This window comes from Vulpes vulpes, chromosome 3 (assembly GCF_048418805.1).
Source record: "Vulpes vulpes isolate BD-2025 chromosome 3, VulVul3, whole genome shotgun sequence".
NCBI lineage: Eukaryota > Metazoa > Chordata > Mammalia > Carnivora > Canidae > Vulpes > Vulpes vulpes.
In genome coordinates this window covers 146879959-146900900 of record NC_132782.1, presented here as the reverse complement: position 1 = coordinate 146900900, position 20942 = coordinate 146879959, and the positions used below count along the sequence as shown (strand labels likewise).

Below are 20942 nucleotides of genomic sequence, written 5' to 3'. Positions count from 1 at the left end.
AGCAGATAGTATTCAAATAGCCTCAGGCACATTTCACCGGGTCTCTTCCTATGAAATTGAGAATTTGGACCCTAGAACCTGGATTTCTATAGCCTTTATATGCTTGGAACTTCTTTTACCTTCCTCTTAGATAGCTCCTATACAGCCTTCTAAGCAATATTCAATACAGGCATTATGTCTTTGGAAAAATCATTCCCCCAATTCAGTGCTTCATCTTTGCCCCATAACACCAGGTTTATCTCTAGCATGCTCCCTCACTGTGTTGATATCACATACTTATTTGTCTCTCACTTTAGATGATAAATTCATTACATCCAGGACCAGGGATCTGCATTTGTCTCCTAGGCTTGGTACAGAGTGGACATTAGGTACTTGTGGAGGAATGACTGGCTGACTCAGTCTGAAATTGCCCTGAAGTTCCAGTTTCCTCCTACCAATTTTCAGGTCTCTCCTTTTTAGGCTCCTCCTTCCCTATCTCCATCTTGACAGACTTCTTTCTAAGCCTTCAATTCCGGCTTCTAAAGCGTCATTGAGGTTAACTCTTTCCTTGAGGGATAATAATCTGCCTGCTGGATTGTATTAGTGCATTAAGGACTCCCAACTACTGAGCTTTCTGCATAAATTCAGCCCCAATAAATGAGTTGCCCATTGGAGCCAGACTTGCTTTGCCTTGAAATGTGGCAACAGGCATGATTCGGGTCCCCCGCCATCTCACTGCCCACACTATCTGGTAGGAAACTGCCCTCTCTACCCCATTGATAGAGTTGATGCTCTAACCTGAGAGCCAAGGAAATGAATATTTATGAAGGATTTTCTTTAATCAGGTCTTTTGCTTATTTTATTATTATACCATTTAATTTAATGATCACATAACCTTATTGAAGAAACTGAGGCTCAAAGAGATGAGCCAATCTGCACCAAATCACATAGCTATTAAATATCAGAGTCTAAATTCTTACCCAAACTGGCTGACTTCAAAAACTGAGCTCTTAATCAATTTTCTGTATAGCCAGAGAGAGACCTATGGAATGCTTCCTCAGAGAAGCTGACAGAAGAAAGTCCATTGTTTCTCTATATTCTTTAGTATTTCCACTTCTACATTTGCTTTGTTCTCATTTTTAAGGTTACGCCCAAGATTCCTCATCAATAAGACAATTTTTTTTTTGAAATTATACTTTCTACTATCTGTTTTTCATCTGTCCTTGGTGAAAGGCTAAAATACTAAGTATCTATTACAGAAGAACTGGAAAAGCAAGAAAAATATCTTTTTTAAAACTTTTCAAGATAAATGTTTTCTTGATCAATTCTGATTAGGACTTATTTTCCGTAGCACTGAAAAATTTGTTTTTAACTCAGTAACAAAAAAATTTTTGTTAAAAATACAACAATGAAAGTATCACTTGTTTTTGTTTTTTGGTCATTTGTTTCTATCTTATTTGTTGCTGTATCATTTACTTCAGCTACTGACTTAGGATCTAAAGATTTTCAGTTCCACCTATTGCTTTCTTCCTTGTTCAGAAATTTCTATATTGCTGGTTTACTTAAAGGTTGGAGCAGTCAATTTACTTGGCCTAGCCATTTATTATATATATTTTTTCTTTTTTTTTATGTGCCTTTTTTTATTTTTTATTTTTTTTTATTTTTAACTGGAGTTCAATTTGCCAACATATAGCATAACACCCAGTGCTCATCCCATCAAGTGCCTCCCTCAGTGCTCGTCACTCTGTCACCCCCACCCCGCACCCACCTCCTTTTCCACCTTGTTTGTTTCCCAGAGTTAGGAGTCTCTCATGTTCTGTCTCCCTTTCTGATATTTCCCAAGATTGCTAGAACTCATACAGCAATTTGGTAGTGTGGCAGGATACAAAATCAATGCCCAGAAATCAGTGGCATTTCTATACACTAACAATGAGACTGAAGAAAGAGAAATCAAGGAGTCAATCTCATTTACAATTACACCCAAAAGCATAAAATACCTAGGAATAAACCTAACCAAAGAGGTAAAGGATCTATACCCTAAAAACTACAGAACACTTCTGAAAGAAATTGAGGAAGACACAAAGAGATGGAAAATTATTCCATGCTCATGTATTGGAAGAATTAATATTATGAAAATGTCAGTGCTACCCAGGGCAATTTACACGTTTAATGCAATCCCTATCAAAGTACCATGGACTTTCTTCAGAGAATTGGAACAAATCATCTTAAGATTTGTGTGGAATCAGAAAAGACCCCGAATAGCCAGGGGAATGTTAAAAAAGAAAACCATAGCTGGGGACATCACAATGCCAGATTTCAGTTGTACTACAAAGCCGTGGTCATCAAGACAGTGTGGTCCTGGCACAAAAACAGACACATAGATCAATGGAACAGAATAGAGAATCCAGAAGTGGACCCTCAACTTTATGGTCAACTAATATTCGATAAAGGAGGAAAGACTATTCACTGGAAAAAGGACAGTCTCTTCGATAAATGGTGCTGGGAAAACTGGACATCCACATGCAGAAGAATGAAATTGGACTATTCTTTTACACCATTTATTATATAATTTGCAGGTCTCAACAACAATAACAAAATATGGAGCTCCTTGTTTAAAAAAAATAGAGATAACTTCAAGATAGCAATAGTAGAACATTAAAACAAGCATGGGGCTGTTCTAAGCATGGGATCTTGTGTGCCTGCATAGGTTGCATGTTGTGGTATTTGCCCTAGTTCTCATACAATTTCATAGATATTACTGAAAATATTCTTAGCAGGAAAATTATCAAAATCACAGTTAAATGCAAGATGGAGAGGGAAAAATTCATATATATTCATATATAGTCATATATGAATATTCATATATATATGAATATTATACATTCATATGTATGTATAATATTTACTGTTTTTTCTAATTTGATTAGAATTGAGGGTGGGGAAGGTGTGTTTAATTAAATGATAATAATGACATTCCACAGCCTCTTAAGCTATAGGTTATATGTTGCTAGAGCTTTGGAAAATTATTTGGGTTGTTCATAGTTTATACTTGAGAAATAGGTTAAAGGAAATGAAAACAATTTGAAATTTGTGTTTTAGGTCTCTACTTCATTGCTTGTCCACTGATGAAAGAATCACAAAATGCCTTCTACTAAACCTGCACTAATTGTGACCAAAACATGGCATATTGAAGGATATTTCTGGAAAGGAGGCAAAGTCATTGGAATTTCTCTGTTATATGAATGCTGCATGTACTCCATGATTTGCATACAAATTGTTCATGGAAAGAAATTAGGTTCTGTTTTGATTTAGTAATGGGAATTTGACACATAGTGAAAGAGAGCTCATAACAGCAATTTTGCAAGTGAAGGTGTCTTTACAGAAGAAAAAGTAATCAGAGATAGTGAAGACTCCATTATTGGCCCAGTTTAAATACTATTTCTGAGTGTGGTATTTTAAAACATTATATACTTTCAGCCCAGCAAAGAACCACTAGAGAATGAATAATGTATTTATTGTGTATTTAAAATTTATCAAGTATTCCCAAGCACACATGCAAAAATGTGTCATTATTGCATATTTCAGTCAGCCAATTAATGCTTACATTTATATATTACAGTGTTAGTAAACTGGACTGAGGCTTGTGGTAAAGACTGTAGCTTTGGTTCTCTCGGTATATTTTTGACAATATGACCGAGTTTTGGTTTAGTTTTTTTCTTATTTTAAATTGGATTTATAAGGAAACAAGATAACTTGCCCCATTATTATTGCTTTCCTAGAGGCAATTTTACAACTATGATTATAAATAAACTTCTATTATCAAGTCTTATTTCCCAAAAGACAAGGAAAAAAAAAATCCATCATTGGTTTTCCCTTGTGTGAGTTTCATAGTTTCTGGCAATATGTAAACCTTAAGAGTTCATGTTCCTTCTTTAGACTTTTTAAAGTTTTTCTTGACTTTCAGAAGTTTTCTTTTGTTATTCTACAAGTTTTTCTTCAAGAATATTATAGAAGACATAAGAGTTGACTAGGGAAGAGCAAATCAAGTTGGTAAATGTTTATTGAGTACTTATTGGCTAGTTGTGATAGAAATTGAAAAAGTATAAAATATAGCTTTAAATATCACCTGGAAGCTTGCAATCTGTTAAAGAAATTAAAAATTGGAACATAATCCTATACGTTCATTCTTTTACTCAACTATTCAACAGTTATTGAGAAATGAATCTGTATTAAGATCTATGTTTGGCGCTGGTGATTTAACAGTGAGTAGAATTATATACAGTTCTTAGCCTCACAGTTGATAGTCTAGTGGAAAAGACAGGAAATCAAATAATCATACAAACACACATAAAATTGTCACTGTGATAAGAGCTATGAAGATGGTGCCTTGCCTAAAAGAGGGTAATTTGGTCTCCCTTCTGCGGTTCTCCCCTCAGCCTATTCTAACAAGGCAGCCTGAGTGAATCTTTTAAAATGTGTATCAGATCCTGTCACCCCTCTGATGGGCCCCAAAGGCCTCCCGTATAAATCAGAACAAAAGTAACTCATTCCCTGCCTAACTATAATCCCCCTCTGTTCCTAGTTTCTCTTCATCAGCCTTAAGTTCCTTGAGCATACCAGGAATTCTCCTGCCTTGGGACCTTGGCACCGCTCTTCTCTCTGCTGCACTGCTCTTAGTGGAGCCGGAAGCTAGGTTCTTGTCTCATGGAGTCAAAGAATGAGTCTCGTGGACAAAGGAGAGTGAGTAAAGCAGTAGAAGCTCATTAAACATGGTTACAGGAGTGAGGGGGTCCCGACAGAGCTGCCCCTGGGCGCTTGTAGGGTTGGCCTTTTATTAAAAGCCAACCAAGGAACCCGAATCCTTTTAACATCTCTGTTGATATCACCACTGAGTAAGGACTAGTGATGATACCTTCAATGGCTTACTTCCTTTTCAGGGCAAGGTAATTCTGTGTGGGTAACAAGTAGCTGTTATAACCAGACCCCACCTCTGGCTCCTGGGACCCGATGGTCTGGTTTGCTTCTTTATCTCTGGTTTCCTTTCACCTCCACACTTGGGATTTTTGTGAGCCTGATTCCATTCCCTGGGCCCCTACCACTCTCTCCCTCTAGCCCTGTGTGTCCCTTACTCATTAGGAACTTAGAGTATCTTACTTTCTTATCTTCTTAAGATCCCGGTTCAAATGTAATTTTATCAGTAAGTTCTTCCCAGATCATCCTATTTTAAACTGAAACCTCAAATCTCTGGTATTCTAATCTCTTCCCTCCTTTATTTTTCTCTAGTACCGATCACTATATAACAGCCTATTATTTATCTACTGTCCGTCTCCTGTACTAAAATATCAGCTCAAAAAAGATAGATTTTGTTGTTGTTTTCTCTCCATCATCCTCAATTCCTAGCACGGGGCCTACCTGGCCCACAGAAGACACACGATTAATATTTGTTGAATGAATATGTCAATAGTCATGGAGGTCGGGAGAGACTCTGAGGAACTGATGATGGGGACCTAAGTAGATGTTAATCAAGTTAAGGAGCTAGGATGACAGCCAAGTAGGAGGTCCCCAGGCTGGTCTTGTCTGTGGAATACAATGAGAAAACTATTAAATCATCCTAAATACCCCAGAAATCTGCCTGGAGACTGACAACATAAACTCCACAACTAAAGGGAGGAAAGAAGCCTCACTGAAGAGGGCAGGAAGGGCAGAGAGGTGGTGCAGGGGAGAAAGCAGCCAGGACTGCTGGGGAGGAGGGGGAGCCAGGGTGCGGGAGCAAGAGAGACACCGAGAGACACCGAGAGACACAGGGGAACCCACAAGGAGAACATTTCCTCAACGCCATCCTCTGGGAAAGAGAGGGGCTGACTTCCGTGAGCTCTTGGAGCCAGAAGAGCTTGAAGCCGAGATTCGAAAGGTCAGTGGGCTTGGCTGCCCTGCCCCGGGAGACCCCCAGGGGCACACGGCGGGCAACAGCCACCGGGAGTGCCTGTATGCAGCACACTGGGGAGAGGGGGTACCCCTCCGAGAGGCAGAGCTGCAGGAGCACACAGGCCTCCTGGTGCCCTGTCGCCCCAGCGCTCAGCAGAGACACGGATGCGTCAGCAGGAGGCAGCGCTGGACCACGGCAGGCCGCCACCGCGCTTCCAGCGAAGCCCATTGGGGAGACTGTCTTTGGAGGTGAAGCTGGCCTCAAGCTCAGCGCGTGAGACCCCCCAGCGGACCCATCAGGCCCCTGCCCACATCATGTCCCTAAAGCCTGGAGGCTGAGAAGTCAGACCCGCAGGGCACTGCCCTGCTCCTGGGGAAGAGAGGCCAGCGGGCCGGGGACAGGCAGCCTGGCAACGGCGACCTGGAAGAGGCCTGGGACACACCTGGGAGAGAGGATTTGTTCTTCTCAGAGAAGCAGAGGCTCTGGGGGACCGCTCTCCGGGGCAAGGGCAGTGGCTGGCGCCGTTTCCCCTCCTTGCCCTCAGCATCAGCACAGAGCCACCAGGGGCCGTGCCCCTTTCTCAGTCAGGCCTGCCTCAGTCCCAGTGGGACGAGGCCCTTGCCCGGAAGAGCAGCCCAAACCCCAGCACAGACCGTGTCCCCGGACTAGAGAGTTCTGCAGGGCTGCAGCTGTGGTGCCAGGAGCGTCAGGTCCCTTTGCACAAGTAGGCCCCATCTCATGAGCGGCGTCAGGTCCCATCTAGTCCAAACTCGCCACGTTGGGGCCAGGGACCAAAGGCTGTCCACGGCGGGCAGGGCTGGAGCAGCCAACCGCAGCAGCAGCAGCGTGCGGGTGGCACACACCAGGGATGCTTGCTCGGGAGCCAGGCCCCCGGCACTACATGCCTTCCTCTTCATAAAGCCGTTTCTCGCAAAGTGGGAAACAAACAGAGTTTTTTTCTTGCACCCAGAAGAAGGCAGAGACTTAGACAAAATGCCAAGACAGAGGAGCTCGTGCTAAATGAAAGAACAAAATCAAGTCATAGCCAGAGATCTAAGTGAGAGAGAGAGAGAGAGAGAGAGAGAGAGAGAGAAGCAACATGCCTGATGAAGCATTTAAAGCAACAATCCTAAGGATACTCTCTGGGATTAAGAAAAGAATGGAGGACTTCAGGGAAGCCCTTACCACAGAGATAAAAGAGTTAAAAAAAATCAGAAATGAAAAAATACAATAACTGAGATGGGATATAGGGTTGATGTAATGAACACGAGGATGGAAGAAGCAGATCTCTCCGCAGACACTTGGCAAGCCAGAGGGAGTGCTGGGATCTGCTCAACGTGCTGAATGGGAAGGAAATTCCGATGGCAGGTGGTAAGATTTCATTGTTTTTGATGGTTGAGTAATATTCCATTGTCTGTGTATGCCACATCTTCTGCATCCATTCACCTGCTGATGGACATCTGGGCTCTTCCATGGCTTAGCTGTGGTGGACTTTGCTGCGGTGCAGCTGCCACTTCTGATCACTATGTTTGTATCCTTCGGGTGAACGTCTAGAGGTGCAGTTGCTGGCTGGTACTGTAGCTCAATTTTTCACTTTCTGAGGAACCTCCGTACCGTTCTCCAGACCATTGTGGAAATTCAGAAACAAAACAGGACCATGGGGGTGGGGGTGGGGGAAATAAAATAAGACAAAAACAGATAGGGAGACAAACCACAAGAGACTCTTCACTATAGGAAACAAACTGAAGGCTGCTGGAAGGGAGGTGGGGGGGGTGATGGGATAATTGGGTGATGGACATTAAAGAGGGCACCTGACGGAACGAGCTCTAGGTGTTATATGCAACTGGTGAATCACTAAACTCTCCATCTAATAATAGCTATATGTTAATTAATTGAATTTAAATTAAAGAAAAAAATAATGGGAAAAAAACCTGCAACCCAGAAGACTCTATCCAGGAAGGGCACCATTCAGAATTGAAGGAGAGATCAAGAGTTTTCCAAACAAAGCACTAAAGGAGTCTGTGACTACTAAGCCAGATCTTACTAATTACTGTTGTCAAATGGTGTTCTTATGAGATGTTATTTCCCATTCTGTTTTTTTTTTTTTGGATGGTAATTATCACATAGAAGGCCATCTTTTTTTTTTTTTCTGTTACCTAATAAAGGTTTTTTCTCTATACACACACACACATACAAGTAAAGAGAGGAAGAAGTAAAAATAGTAGCTGTGATAGTAATAACAATTACCTTTAGTGCTGTGAACAAAGTGGTTTACATATATTAACTCTGAATCCTTAAAATAACCCTCCGAAATATCTAGTTCACAAATGAAAGGTTGAGACAGAGAGTTTTCTAGAGAAAGGAAATTGTATGCGTACAAGCTTCCTGACTATAGGAAATATACTGAGGAGACAGTAAAAGACTGTGTGTCTGGGACTAAGAGAGACCGAGGGGATGTGGTGGAAAAGGAAGAGACCAGAGAAAAAGATTAGGGGCCAGGTAACCAAGGGACTTATTTATCGTGTGACAGCATATTCCTGATGCCTCTGCAAAGTCCTGATCTATACCTGATGGCCTGGTGCAATTAAATGAACTTCTTTTTACTAAAAATTTCCCTAGGTTGGATGGTTAAACTGAGTAAGAAGTTCTGTCTCCTAAGAGTGATGAGAGGCCATTAAGAAGGGCTAATGTGACCCGATGTCCATTCTGAGAAAATAACTTTGGTTGAAATGTGAAACAAACTAAAGTAGAAGAATTTATGCAGGGAGCCGTATTAGGAGGTAATAATCCGTAATGATTGCCTGATTGTGGGTAGTATTAGTAAAGATGGAGACAAAAGCAGGGCTGCGAAATATTGGGAGAGTAAAATCAAGTGATTTGGATAATGGGTTAGATATGGGGGGGGATTTAGGAGGAGACGGTATGAACAAAAACTAGATTTCTGGTGTCGACAACCTTCAGTTCATTATGATGTGGAACAAAGGAAGACGATCGTGTGTAGATGCATGCAGAATGGAAAGTGAAAGGTTGAGGATCAATAAATGCAAAGTTTTAAAATGTTCATTTCAAAATAAATAAATAAATAACGAAATGTTTATTTCATGGTAAATTATCAAATACGGTCTTCAGTCCGTGAGTAGTGGTCTATTTGGATCCGCCACGGTGTTTATCTCTCCACTCACCGATGGACATTGACATTTTTTTTCCAGGTTTTAGTGATTATAAGGAAAACTACAATGACATGAATGGACATATGCTTTTATTTATCTTGGGCAAATATCTAAGAGTTGAACGACTATATCATCTGATAGGTTAATGTATGACTTTTTAAGAAATTTAAAGAAATCTGTTTCAAAGCATTTAACCTTTGACAACCTGTTGAGCTAGTTTACATTCCTATCAGCAGCGTATGAGAGTTCCGATTTCCCCATATCCCCACTGACCCTTAGAATATTCAGTCTTTTTTTTTTTTTTAATTTTAACCATTCTAGTAGGTGTGCAGTGGTATTTTATTGTGCTTTTAATTTACATGCCCCTAGTGGCAAGTAAGTTAAGACTGTTTCCATTGCTTATCTGACACTTATTTTGGTGTAGTTTTCTTTTGTCTTATATTAAGGGTTTATTGAGTTTCTTGCATCTCTGGGTTTGCGGTTTTTCATTAACTTTGGAAGATTTTCTGCCATTATTTCTTTAATTTTTTTTTCTGTCTCCCTTCCAGTCACATACACATTTAGTATGCTGTTTGGTGCTCTTCATAACCTTAGTAATACTCTTTTCATTTTTCTTACATTCTCTTTTTTCTTTGTGTTTCATTTTATTCAGTTTCTATTGTGATATCTTCAAGCCTAGTAATCTTTTTCTCTGTAATGTCTTATATGCTTCTAAGCCCATCTAGTGCATTTTTATCTCACATATTATAATTTTCATCTCTAAGAAATTTAATTTTGGTCATTTTTATATCTTTCATGGCCTCTACTTAGCTTTATATGGAAGTTATATGGAATAGTTTCAATAACTATTTTATTGTTCTTGTTTGAACATTCTAACATTTTATCAATTTGGGGACAGTTTTGATTGATTATTGTTTCTTTTCATTATAAGTCATATTTTCCTGCCTCTTGGCATTTCTGTTAATTTCTTTTTTTTTTTAATATTTTTTAATTTATTTATTTGAGAGAGAAGCAAACAGAGAGAGTACAATCAGGGGTAGAGGCAGAGGGAGAAGCAGGATCCCTGATGAGCTGGGACCCCGATGTGGTGCTTAATCCCAGGACCCAAGGATCATGACCTGAGCTCAAGAAAGAGGCTTAACCATCTGAGCCACCCAGGCACCCCTCATGTTAATTTCTGAATGGATTCCAGGTGTTATGAATTTTATGTTGTTAGGTGGTAGATATTTTTTTTAACTTCTACATATAGTCATTAAGGCAACATTTCCAATTCTACTGGGACACAGTTTGGTTCTTTTAGGCCTCACTTTTAAAATTGTGGGACCAGAACAGTGCTCGATGTAAGGCTAATAACCGAGTTCTGAGGGAAGTCTCTTAGAGTATTTTACCCAGTGTACTATGAATTATGAGGTTTTCTAGTGTGGGTGGTAGGAATAAGCATTATCCCTGGACTTGTGTGAACACAGAATTATTACCACTAATCTTTGTTAGTTCTTTCCTCGGTCAGTAGTAGTTTCCTCACATGCACATACTGATCAAAGCTCAGCTTAATCCTCTAGGAGGATTCTCTGCAGATCTTTGCAGCTCTCTTTGTGTAGCTCTCTTGTTTCAGGTACTCTGTTTTATGAAGTCTGGCCACCTTGGCTTCTCCAGACCAGTCTCTGTTATTCCATATTGGATGTAAGAAGAAGTCTCCAAGTAACTTTTTTTAAATGCAGATTTCTAGTAGCACTAATTTGGGGGAGATTATCTGTAATAATTTTTATGAGCCTCAATATGACTCTAAAGCTATCAGGGTATTTAATGACTTGTCTTCATAATTAGTTCAATGAGCCTAGAGGTGTAAAGAGATTTCATGAAGCAAGTAAACTTTGATCTAGATTTTAAGAAATAGTAGAATTTGCAAGCATGTATTCTGTGCTAGGTACTGTTAGATCATCAAATATGTTTGAAAAATGAATGAATGAATTGTTTCATATTCTCTTTTCTGTTTAGCAAACTTCTAGTTCAAGTCCTGAGTCTACATTTCTCCTCTATAACTTTCTCTATCTTCCCCAGACTGAGGTTATAACTTGTACCTTCTTTTTTGTTGTTGTTATGATACCCTACACATTATCTCCACTAAATCCATAATAATCTTATATCATAATTACTTCATTTTGTTTCTTCTACTAACCTTTATATTGCTTTTGAGCAATTAATTTATCTTTGGCCCCCAGAACCCAGCACAGTGCCTAGAACACCTAGATATTTAAAAATATTTGTTGATTTGAACTGTTGCTCTTCTTTTAATACTCACAAGTAAATGGTAATATAGAAGTCTGTTCTGACCTGGCTGTTTTCACTGATGAACAATTATATTAGCTAACTATCGTTATGCAAAAAATCCCAGAGCTTTGTGGCTTAAAACGATAAACATTTATTATTTTGCAGCTTCTGTTCAGGAATTTCAGGCCCCCTTAGCTGGGTCCCCTGATTTAGAGTCTTTGACAAGGTGTCAAGTGGGACTGTAGTTATCGCAAGGACCAAGGGGGAGAATTCCTCCCTTTCGTGCTCACTCATATCAATGTTGGCAAGCTTAGATCCTCTCTGGCTGTTGGCCAGAGACATCAGTGTCTTGCCATGTGACCCTGTCCATAAGAAAGCTCATAGTAAGACATCAATCTGACTGCCACCAGAGAGAGTGATGGAGAAATCTAGAGTAGGCAAATGAAATAAAGTCAGTCTTTTTGTAACATAATGTTGGACGTGACATTCCATAACTTTTGCTATAATCTTTTTATGAGAAATGAGTCATTAGGTCAAGCCTACACTCAAGGGAATTACTTGACATCATGTATAGCCAATGCCACTTATATTTTCTCCAAAGTAATAACAAATATATACAGAAATGGATTCATAGAGGGATTATGTGTTCTGTATGAAAGATATGGATTCTATTAACCCAGGAAATTTGGCATGATGCCAAACTCATGTTCTTTTGCCCAGTTTTCTTCTGGAAGCAGAGGATCTAGCAAGTAGATGCGATGGCAATTTTATTCTCCAAAAACTAGCAGCTCTCTTTTGTGGAACGATGACTTCCAGTATGCATTCTCTGGATGTCTAAGGTTCCAGTAGTCATATAGGGAGAGAAGGAAGAGTGCTAGGGTCATGCCCCTTACCACCAGGTGCCACCCAACCCAATTCTATCATGTTACTTATGCTGAATTCTCAGTTCATAAATAAACATTAAAAAAATACTGTTTGAAATGTCTGAAAAATTAATATCCTAGAGCAATGGATTCTGGCTATAGCAGTATAGTATACTGTACTGGTTAGGCCTGTGGGCTCTGGAACCAGCCAGCCTGGGTCCCTTTTATCCAGGTCCTGCCATTAGCTACCCATGTGATGGGATTTAGAAAAGTCTGGGTGTGAGTCACATCCAGGGTTATTTCTTGGCCCTTTCTGTATCTGAAGCTGAAACTACTTGGGCAAATTTGATACTGTGCTTCTTTTTATTTTCATTGTAGGTATCTATTATTAGCCACCCAGCACTTATCTTAGTTTAATATAACCAATGGAATGGTTGATGCATTTACCATCATTACACCTACTGTTTTTGTCCTGATAATAGGTCTTTGACTAGATGATATGTGTTCTTTGTTTTAATAAACTCCTTCTCTAGAAGGAAAATTATCTATAATTGATTTCTATACCTGTCAATGCTTGGTGTTTCATAATCAGTTAAAATATTTTTACAACTGTGGGTTTACCTTTTTCATTGTGTCACTTATTCTAAGCTGTTGTAGACAAACATTTTCAATTCTATTGTTAAATAAAGACCCTATCGGTTGCAATTAATTACCCATATCTGCTGTTCTAATATGAATTAAGGTAGTGTCTTACAGTTTTCTAATAGTGAGTTTTCTGGATTAATTGATGAGGAAGCTCACAAAGAGTAGCACTAAATATTTTATGTATTGTGCTCGTAACCGGGCTAACCCTTGAGCTTGAGACTTAACTGCTGATGTTGTCCTTGTTGTCCTCTTTGTTTTTTTTTTTTTTAAGATTTTGTTTATTTATTCATGAGAGACACACACAGAGAGAGAAGCAGAGACACAGACAGAGGGAGAAGCAAGCTCCATGTAGGGAACCCGACTGGGGACTTGATCCCGGGTCCCCAGGATCACACCCTGGGCTGAAGGTGGCGCTAAACCACCTAGTCACCCAGGCTGCCCCGGTCCTCTTTGTTTTTAAATTTCAGCTGCTGGAAATTAATCATTGATATAATTTTTTAGGAGGATTCTTATTACTTAATCTTGTCTAAGGGCCAAAATCTTTATGTGTTCCTTCCTATATTCTATTAGTTGGCTCCAATTCACCTTCAAAGTGTATTTTAGACATTGATTTTTCAAAGGGCACCTGGGTGGCACAGTTGGTTAAGCATTGGAACTCTTGGTTTAAGCTCATCTTGATCTAGGGTCATGATCTCAAAGTTGTGATCTCAGTGTCATGACCTCAGGGTCATGAGATAGAGCCTCACCTCGGGCTCTGGACAGAGTCTGCTTAGAGATTCTCTCTCCCTCTGACCCTCCTCACCCCTCTCTCAAATAAATAAATAAATCTTAAAAAAAAAAAAAGTTGGTTTTCAAGTGGAGGACAATCACTTGTTTTCAAAATGCTTTGGCAGAGGAGCCAAAGGTGGAGGAACAGGTGACTTGGGCTGGAGAAGAAAAATCATGAGAAAACTGGTTGTCAGGTGCTACTTGCCCTCTGTGGTTCTGATGTCCAGGCTGTGTGCAGTGTGGGGAGGAATGTTAGTGAGAGGAAGCCTAACTGGTACAAAAATTTTCAAGTCTCCACAATCAGAATATAGTGAAAAATCTTAGGCCTTTGGCAAGCTCTATAAGTAAATCTCATAAGAAAGAAAAAAAAATTGTGGCTTTTGAAATGCATGGAACATGATATATTCATAACATAGTAAATGTTGAAAAGCCTGTTTTCTCAGCCAGGGATTTTAAAATAAGACCTTCACATAAGGAAATGTTGCAAAAAAAAAAAGTATATCTATAAGGAAGAAAATAGCATAGCACAATGATGGTTAGCTGGGAGACTTAGAAAATGTTGTCCCGCTTTTCTTAAAACTATCTCTTCCACGGACTTCCTTAATAATCATTCCTTTGTTATCTTTTTCTTTCTTAGATGACTTTTTCTTTTGCTGGCTCCCTTTCTTATCGCTTTTTAGCAGTAAATATCCCATAAATATCTCCTCTTACCTTTCGGAAATGATGTTATCTCCTGGCTTCAATTATTACTTTCATAAAATGATACACACCACTTGTATCTCCAGCCTTGACCTGCTTTTCATTACTCTTCTTCATTCATCAGCTTTTCTTATGTTCTCATCATTTCCTGAGAAGTGATACATTTATATAATTGATTAATTCTTTATACATATATAAATATATATGGTAATATATCCTTCAACTCTATTTCTACAACTTAAGAATATCGAGCTTCCCTTTAATTTCTTTGATAATATTATCTTGTGGAATCATTTTCTAAGTAATTTTCAGACCAAATTTAATTTTAACCTGAGATAATAAGAGAAAGATCACATAAGAGAACCTCATTTCTGTGACAGCCTGAAGAAACTATTTTCCAATAAGTTTTTGTACTCAAATATTTAATTAGAGGTATGTCAGGTAAAAAAAAAAGTCATTACAAAAATATTCAGTGAATGTTATAAGTGAAAAACTCTGTGACTACATGATAGAGAGTTCTCACCTAACATTTGTAGTGGATGTCAAGAAGTGAGTATATATTTAAAAAGTAGAAGATTTTACAGAAAATAGAGCATAAAGTCAAAAGAAGTACTTATTAAATCTAAAAAAATGCTACTATCTGAAATGTTTTCTAAGCAAGACAAGCTTCAATTCAAATGGATAAGCAATTATTGGTATATTTAATTAGCATAGTTTTTGTAGTTGCTTCAAAATTTGAGAATTATGTTCACATATTGATTGAAGGATTGGCCTCAATCAAAACAGCTTGTGGTGTTGGATAAGAGCACAGTGAATTGCCAAAGGGAGTTAGAAGAAACTGGCTATTCCAAGTCATTAATCTGAGAGACAGAAACGGTAGGTAATGTTCCCACTTCCTAACTTCATAAAATGGACAAAAGTTTTATTTTCAAGTTCATCTCCCCTCAGAGGCTTCCTCTTTTAAAGTCATCCTTTTTTAAGAATTTCCCATCATCTCTCACTGTGCTCAGTCCTCTCAATGCCAAGTCGTATGATTCTATCATCTTAATTATCTCTGAAACCCATTTTCATTTCCAAGCCACTACTACTACCTCAGCTCATTTTATCCTTAGCTCTCTCTTTTTAAGTTATTGTAGGACCTTGGTAACTGATCACCCTGCTTGCAGTCTTGTTCCTTCTTCAATCCATTTGCTATACTATTACTAGAAGAGTATTTTAAGATGGAAATCAGAGTATACTTTACAACTATTTAAAATCTTTTGGTGATTTCCTATTATGAAAAAAATTAAGAAAAATTCTAAACTTCCTTCCATAGTATATAGCTCTTTAAGAAACCTAACAAACAACTCCTATTTAGAATAAATTTTACTTCATTTGTCTTCCAGTCAACTCCAAACAATTACATAGCCAGGATTATTCTTCCTGGTATACTGGATATATGACCATGTTTGGAAATCTTTGAAGAATAACATCTACTAAGAGCTATATCTTCTGCAAGCCTGTATAAAATGGCAAGGAATTGCTAACTGGCCACAAAAAAATAACACAAATAAGAAGAAAAACAGCATGGGATAGTATGGTGCTTTGGACTTCCACAGATCTGAATTTAAACTCAGGTGCTTTTCTTTACAAGCTGTATAATTCAGATCTTCAGTATTCTTATTTTTAAGATGAGGCTATTAATAACATTCCATGAGATTGCTATAAAGCAATACCTGAAACAGATATTCTCATTTAGCTCATAGATATCCACAAAGTACACATTAAAAAAAATATTAGTTTCCAGGGCAGCCAGTTCCTGGCTCAGCAGTTTAGCACCGCCTTCAGCCCAGGGTGTGATCCTGGAGACCCAGGATCGAGTCCCACATTGGGCTCCCAGCATGGACCCTGCTTCTCCTTCTGCCTGTGTCTCTCTGCCTCTCTCTCTGTGCCTCTCATGAATAAATAAATGAAATCTTAAAAAAAATATATTAGTTCCCTTTGCTTTCTAATGCTTAATTGACATTAATAAGAATCAAAGTATAAATTTTAAAAAGATCAATGTGGAAGACTCTAACATCCCAGGGAAATGGAATAGAAATACGTAACAGGGCGAACAGTTGCCGAAGGAGGTAGATTTTGTGTTAGAGGAAGTCTGGGAAAAGCATATGCAACTGGAGAGATGTGTGTGTGTGTGTGTGAGAGAGAGAGAGAGAGAGAGAGAGAAAAGTAGTAGTAGTAGTAGTAGTAGTAGTTGTAGTAGTAGCAGCAGCAATAGTCGTAGCAGTAGTAAATGGAATAAACCAGAGAATGTATACTACAAAATAGCAGATAGCTGCCATTTATTGAATACTTACTGTTTTGTACCAAGTATTGTGCTAAGTGCTTTGCATGTATTAATTTATTTTTTGCATGTATTAATTTAATACAAAAGAATTAAAGCAGACAAAGGAGATCAAGAAGAAACACAAGGAAATGCCTGTCAGTGAGGAAAAAAGCAACAGTTAAGAAGCACTTAAGAGATGAACAGAAAGAGTCACCTCCAGAGAGGAATAATAATAATAAGTTGGCAGAGAGGTGGGAAGCAAAAACAAAGACTGCAACGTCAATCAGCCTAAGGGAGGATAGCATCTTAGGGAGCAGATAGATAGTAAAATAAGGAAAAAAATAAAAAAAATCCGTTGGGATGGGCAGTCAGGAGGCGTTTGATGTCATTTTCCACAGAGAATTTACTAAAGTGTGGGACCTGAAGCCAGGGTATAGGGGGCTGAAGAATGAATAAAAGGTGAGGTAATGTGGACAAAAGGTAAACTACTTTTAAAGGAAGATTGTCCATAAAGTTTAGGAGAGAGGGCAGTGGTTTAAGGGGACACAATTAAGAACTGATTTTTGAAAGTTAGAAGTGGAAATAACTGGAAAATATCAAATCTAAATTAACTTGCATGTAACATGTTTGGGATCATTTTGAATTCACGAGGCATAAACTTCAGACAATATTTTCCTCTATTGTAAAGAATGCTGCTGTAAACATAGGGGTTCATGTGTCCTTTTGAATTAGTGTTCTTGCATTTTTGGGTAAATATTCAATAGTGTAATTACTAGATCGTAGGGTAGTTCTATTTTTAACTTTTTGAGGAAACTTCACACTGTTTTCCACAGTGGCTGTACCAGTTTGCATTCCCACCAACAGTGCAGGACATGGATGGAGCTTGAGTGTTATGTTAAGCAAAATAAATCAGTCAGAGAAAAACAAATACCATATGATTTCTCTCATATGTGGAGTTTAAGAAACAAAACAAATGAGCAAAGGGAAAGAGAGAGACAGAGAAACCAAGAAACAGTCTCTTAACTAAAGAGAACAAACTAATGGTTACCAGAGGGGAGCGTGGGAAGCTGGGTTACGTAGGTGATGGGGATTAAGGAGTGCGCTTGTGTGATGAGCACCAAGTAACGTACAGAATAGTGGAATCACTATATTGTACACCTGAAGCTAAGATAACACTGTACGTTAACTGATATTAAAATAAAAACTTAAAAGCTTTTTAAGTAAGAAGAACCTAAAAATAAAAAATAAGTCATTTTCCTCTAAAGTGTCACTACTATGGATTTTCCAATAAACAGAAGTGGATGTTATCCTAGTCGTCTCAAGGTTCTGCTCTCTGTAAGTCTCAGTAACAAAGAGTAGAGAAAGGCATACTGCAGGGGAAAATTGTGGCTTTAAAGCATTAGTATAAGTAGATATTTGAGGAAGATGAACAAAGTCATAGAAAATGAGGTATCACTTAAAGCAAAGAAAATAAAAAAAATAAAAATAAAAATAAATAAATAAAGCAAAGAAAATCTTAATTTAAAAGTGTAGGTATTTATTGAACATCTACTATGTGGAAGACACTATATTTAATTTTGACAATTTCAACTGATATAGATTGCCATTTTATTCCTTTTAGAATTTACGTTATTCTACTTGTCTCCCATGGGACATTTAGTTCCTCTTTATAGGGCCTTTTATTTTTTTTCCTTCATTGCTATCAATGACTTTCATAAAACGAAGTATAGAAGGAGTGCTAAACGGGACCAGGGCAGATAAGGTAAAGTCATAGTGTAGGAGAAGCATTTGCAAGGAAGAACAATAAGGGCCTTTGCTCTTATAGACACTACTTTTAGAATCTCTGGAATTTTAAAGGATAAGTTTTGACTATTTTAATTATGATTAAATTCCAGTGAAAAATTATTTTCCCTGGACTTCTTACACCTCACTGAGACATGTTTAGAACATGAAGGAAAAAAAAGTTAAAATTTTATATAACAGTAGTTTTACATAACAGGGATAATCAATGGAAAAATTAAGTTGTGAAAATACATACTGTAAGTATTCAGGGAAAGAAATTATCAATATGGTAAAGTATTTGTAGAAATTTCTTGTGAAGAACATGAGCTTGACCTTGAGACTCGGTTATATGACAGGTGGAGAAAGAAAAGGGAAAGTTTCTAAGAAGAAAAGCAGAATGTACAAATAAATATTTAGATTACAACCTGAAAATTGAAAAGGCTCCACTTGGCCCTTTTGTGAGTCAATTGGTAAATAAAAATACCTGTAAAGTGTAATATATGATAGTAATTTCTACTATCAAAATAAGGAACTCTGATCCATTTTCTATGCTTATAAAACAACTACTTGGGAAGTGGGAAGCACTTTTTGGTGCTTATTCTTCAGTCAGTAAAAGGTACCTAGTTACCAGACCATATTTGAACATCATTCCTTCAATCATAATAACAATACTGACATATATCAGTTATACAAATCTAAGTATAATACAGTTTGCTTCCTTAAAAAGCTTAAAGATTATAAAGATATCCTTTCTGTGGTAACACTTTTTTCTACTTAACAATTTCACTAGTAGTTTTGTTATTGTTTTTGAGGAAAAATATAAAAACTATGTATTTCATCAAAAAACCTTATGACAACCGATTTTATGTCCTGCAAAAATCTTAATGAGATATATATATATATATATATGGGCAGTCAGGAGGCGTATAAATATATATATTTATATATATATATAACTCTAATCACAGTTCAGTACAGATGCTGGGGTGTGCTAAAGGTTAATATAAAATAAGCAATCAATAAATGTTTGTTGAATTGAATTATTTAAAATTTCTGTCATATCATTGGGTCCTAATTGTTAATGTTTAAATTCCCTTATAACTGATGGTGTGTGTGTGTGTGTGTGTGTGTGTGTGTGTGTGTGTGTAATTTTTACTAGAAATACAGTCCGATTCAATTATCTGGATGCCTATCATATACTAAGCATAGTGCCAAGTACTTTAGGCTGTGACTTTATGGGGCTTCATGTAGTAAAAAGAATGTAAAATTGCTTTACCAACTTTCTCAGGTTCTGGAGAAGGAAAGCATGGATAAAATGATCTGATAGATATATGTTCCAGCCTAAATGTTAATACAAGAGTATTTGTCTTAGCTATATGACAATCATATTTGTACATTACAATATGTTATATTCCCATAAGATTACTAAGAGACACTTTCTCCATAGTCTCTCTCCAAAAGTCATAAAAATCAGTAAATGCATTCTACTCATATGACATTATTCAGATAATTCCAACATGCATTGCTCTCAATGGTTAAATATTTCCTTGAATTTTAAAACAAACTAAATAAAGCTTACCATTCGATAATGACTCTGTGTGGTTTCATTAAGACTTACATTTTGACAGTTTCTCAGAAGGCCAACACTTCATAATTAACGAATGTTCATCCAAAAGATTGACCTTCTGAATGACTGGATAAGTGCAAATTTAGGAGGAAAAAGTTTGCTTTGAACCATTTATTGAAGCCTAAGGGCCGTTATCTTTTAGAATGAAAGTAAGTTCTGGAACCATGCCTAAGAAATTGGCTCTATATGTTAACATTTGAGAGTTTCTATTACAATAAAAATGCATGCTGTCTACTTTATTCTATGCTATATTTAAAATAAGAGAAACTGTAAAAAGCTTCATATACTTGATCGTTTGTGACCTTCTATAAAGGTTCCTAAGATTGAACTCCCAGGCATGTGAAGTTGAAGATACCAAGTGCTTTATATAAATGACTCTGGTATTCATGTCCAAGCTGAATCTACAGAGCTTCTACTGAAAGAATGTTTCCTCTTGTCTGAGCTTGAGTCATTTAGATCATTTACTTAAAGGTTAGTGTTAATGAGATGAAGGTCACACAAGGGCCTGATGGAAAATATTTGAAGTCAAAGGGATCTAGCTTTGAATTCCAGTTCTACCTTTATTAGCTATAGGACCTCAAAAAAGTTATCTAGACTTCCTGAGGCTCAGTTTCTTCACCTTTAAAATGGAAGAGTAGAACCAATCTTTCTGTGTTTTGGGGTGAAACAGGACACTCCAGTTACCATTTATGCAGGGTCTGAGACATAAAATGCCCTCAATAAATGTTAACGGTATTTTTAAATTTTTATTAGGAAAACAGCTCACTGTATACATTATTTATTCTATGGATTGTTAATTAGCAATACCCAAATATCAGCAAAAGTATTGTTCTGGAAGTGTACAGAAGCGCCCCCCCCCTCAATATATATATATTAAGATATACAATACAATATACATATTGTAAATATA

General features: G+C 37.6%; 1 protein-coding gene across 6 annotated transcripts in view; it reads left to right on the top strand.

Annotated features, from left to right (window-relative positions):
* The window catches only part of TNNI3K (TNNI3 interacting kinase), a 283998-nt gene that overhangs the window by 63988 nt on the left and 199068 nt on the right, over nt 1-20942 (top strand). For 2 of the 6 annotated variants that reach the window (XM_072754872.1, XM_072754871.1), the window contains exon 1: nt 7154-7276. The exons of the other annotated variants lie outside the window; for them this stretch is intronic. In XM_072754872.1, coding sequence (XP_072610973.1) covers nt 7250-7276 — 27 coding nt within the window. In that variant the 5' untranslated portion in view covers nt 7154-7249. Of the gene's footprint in view, nt 1-7153; nt 7277-20942 lie in introns of those variants that run through there. 6 annotated transcript variants of the gene reach the window in all.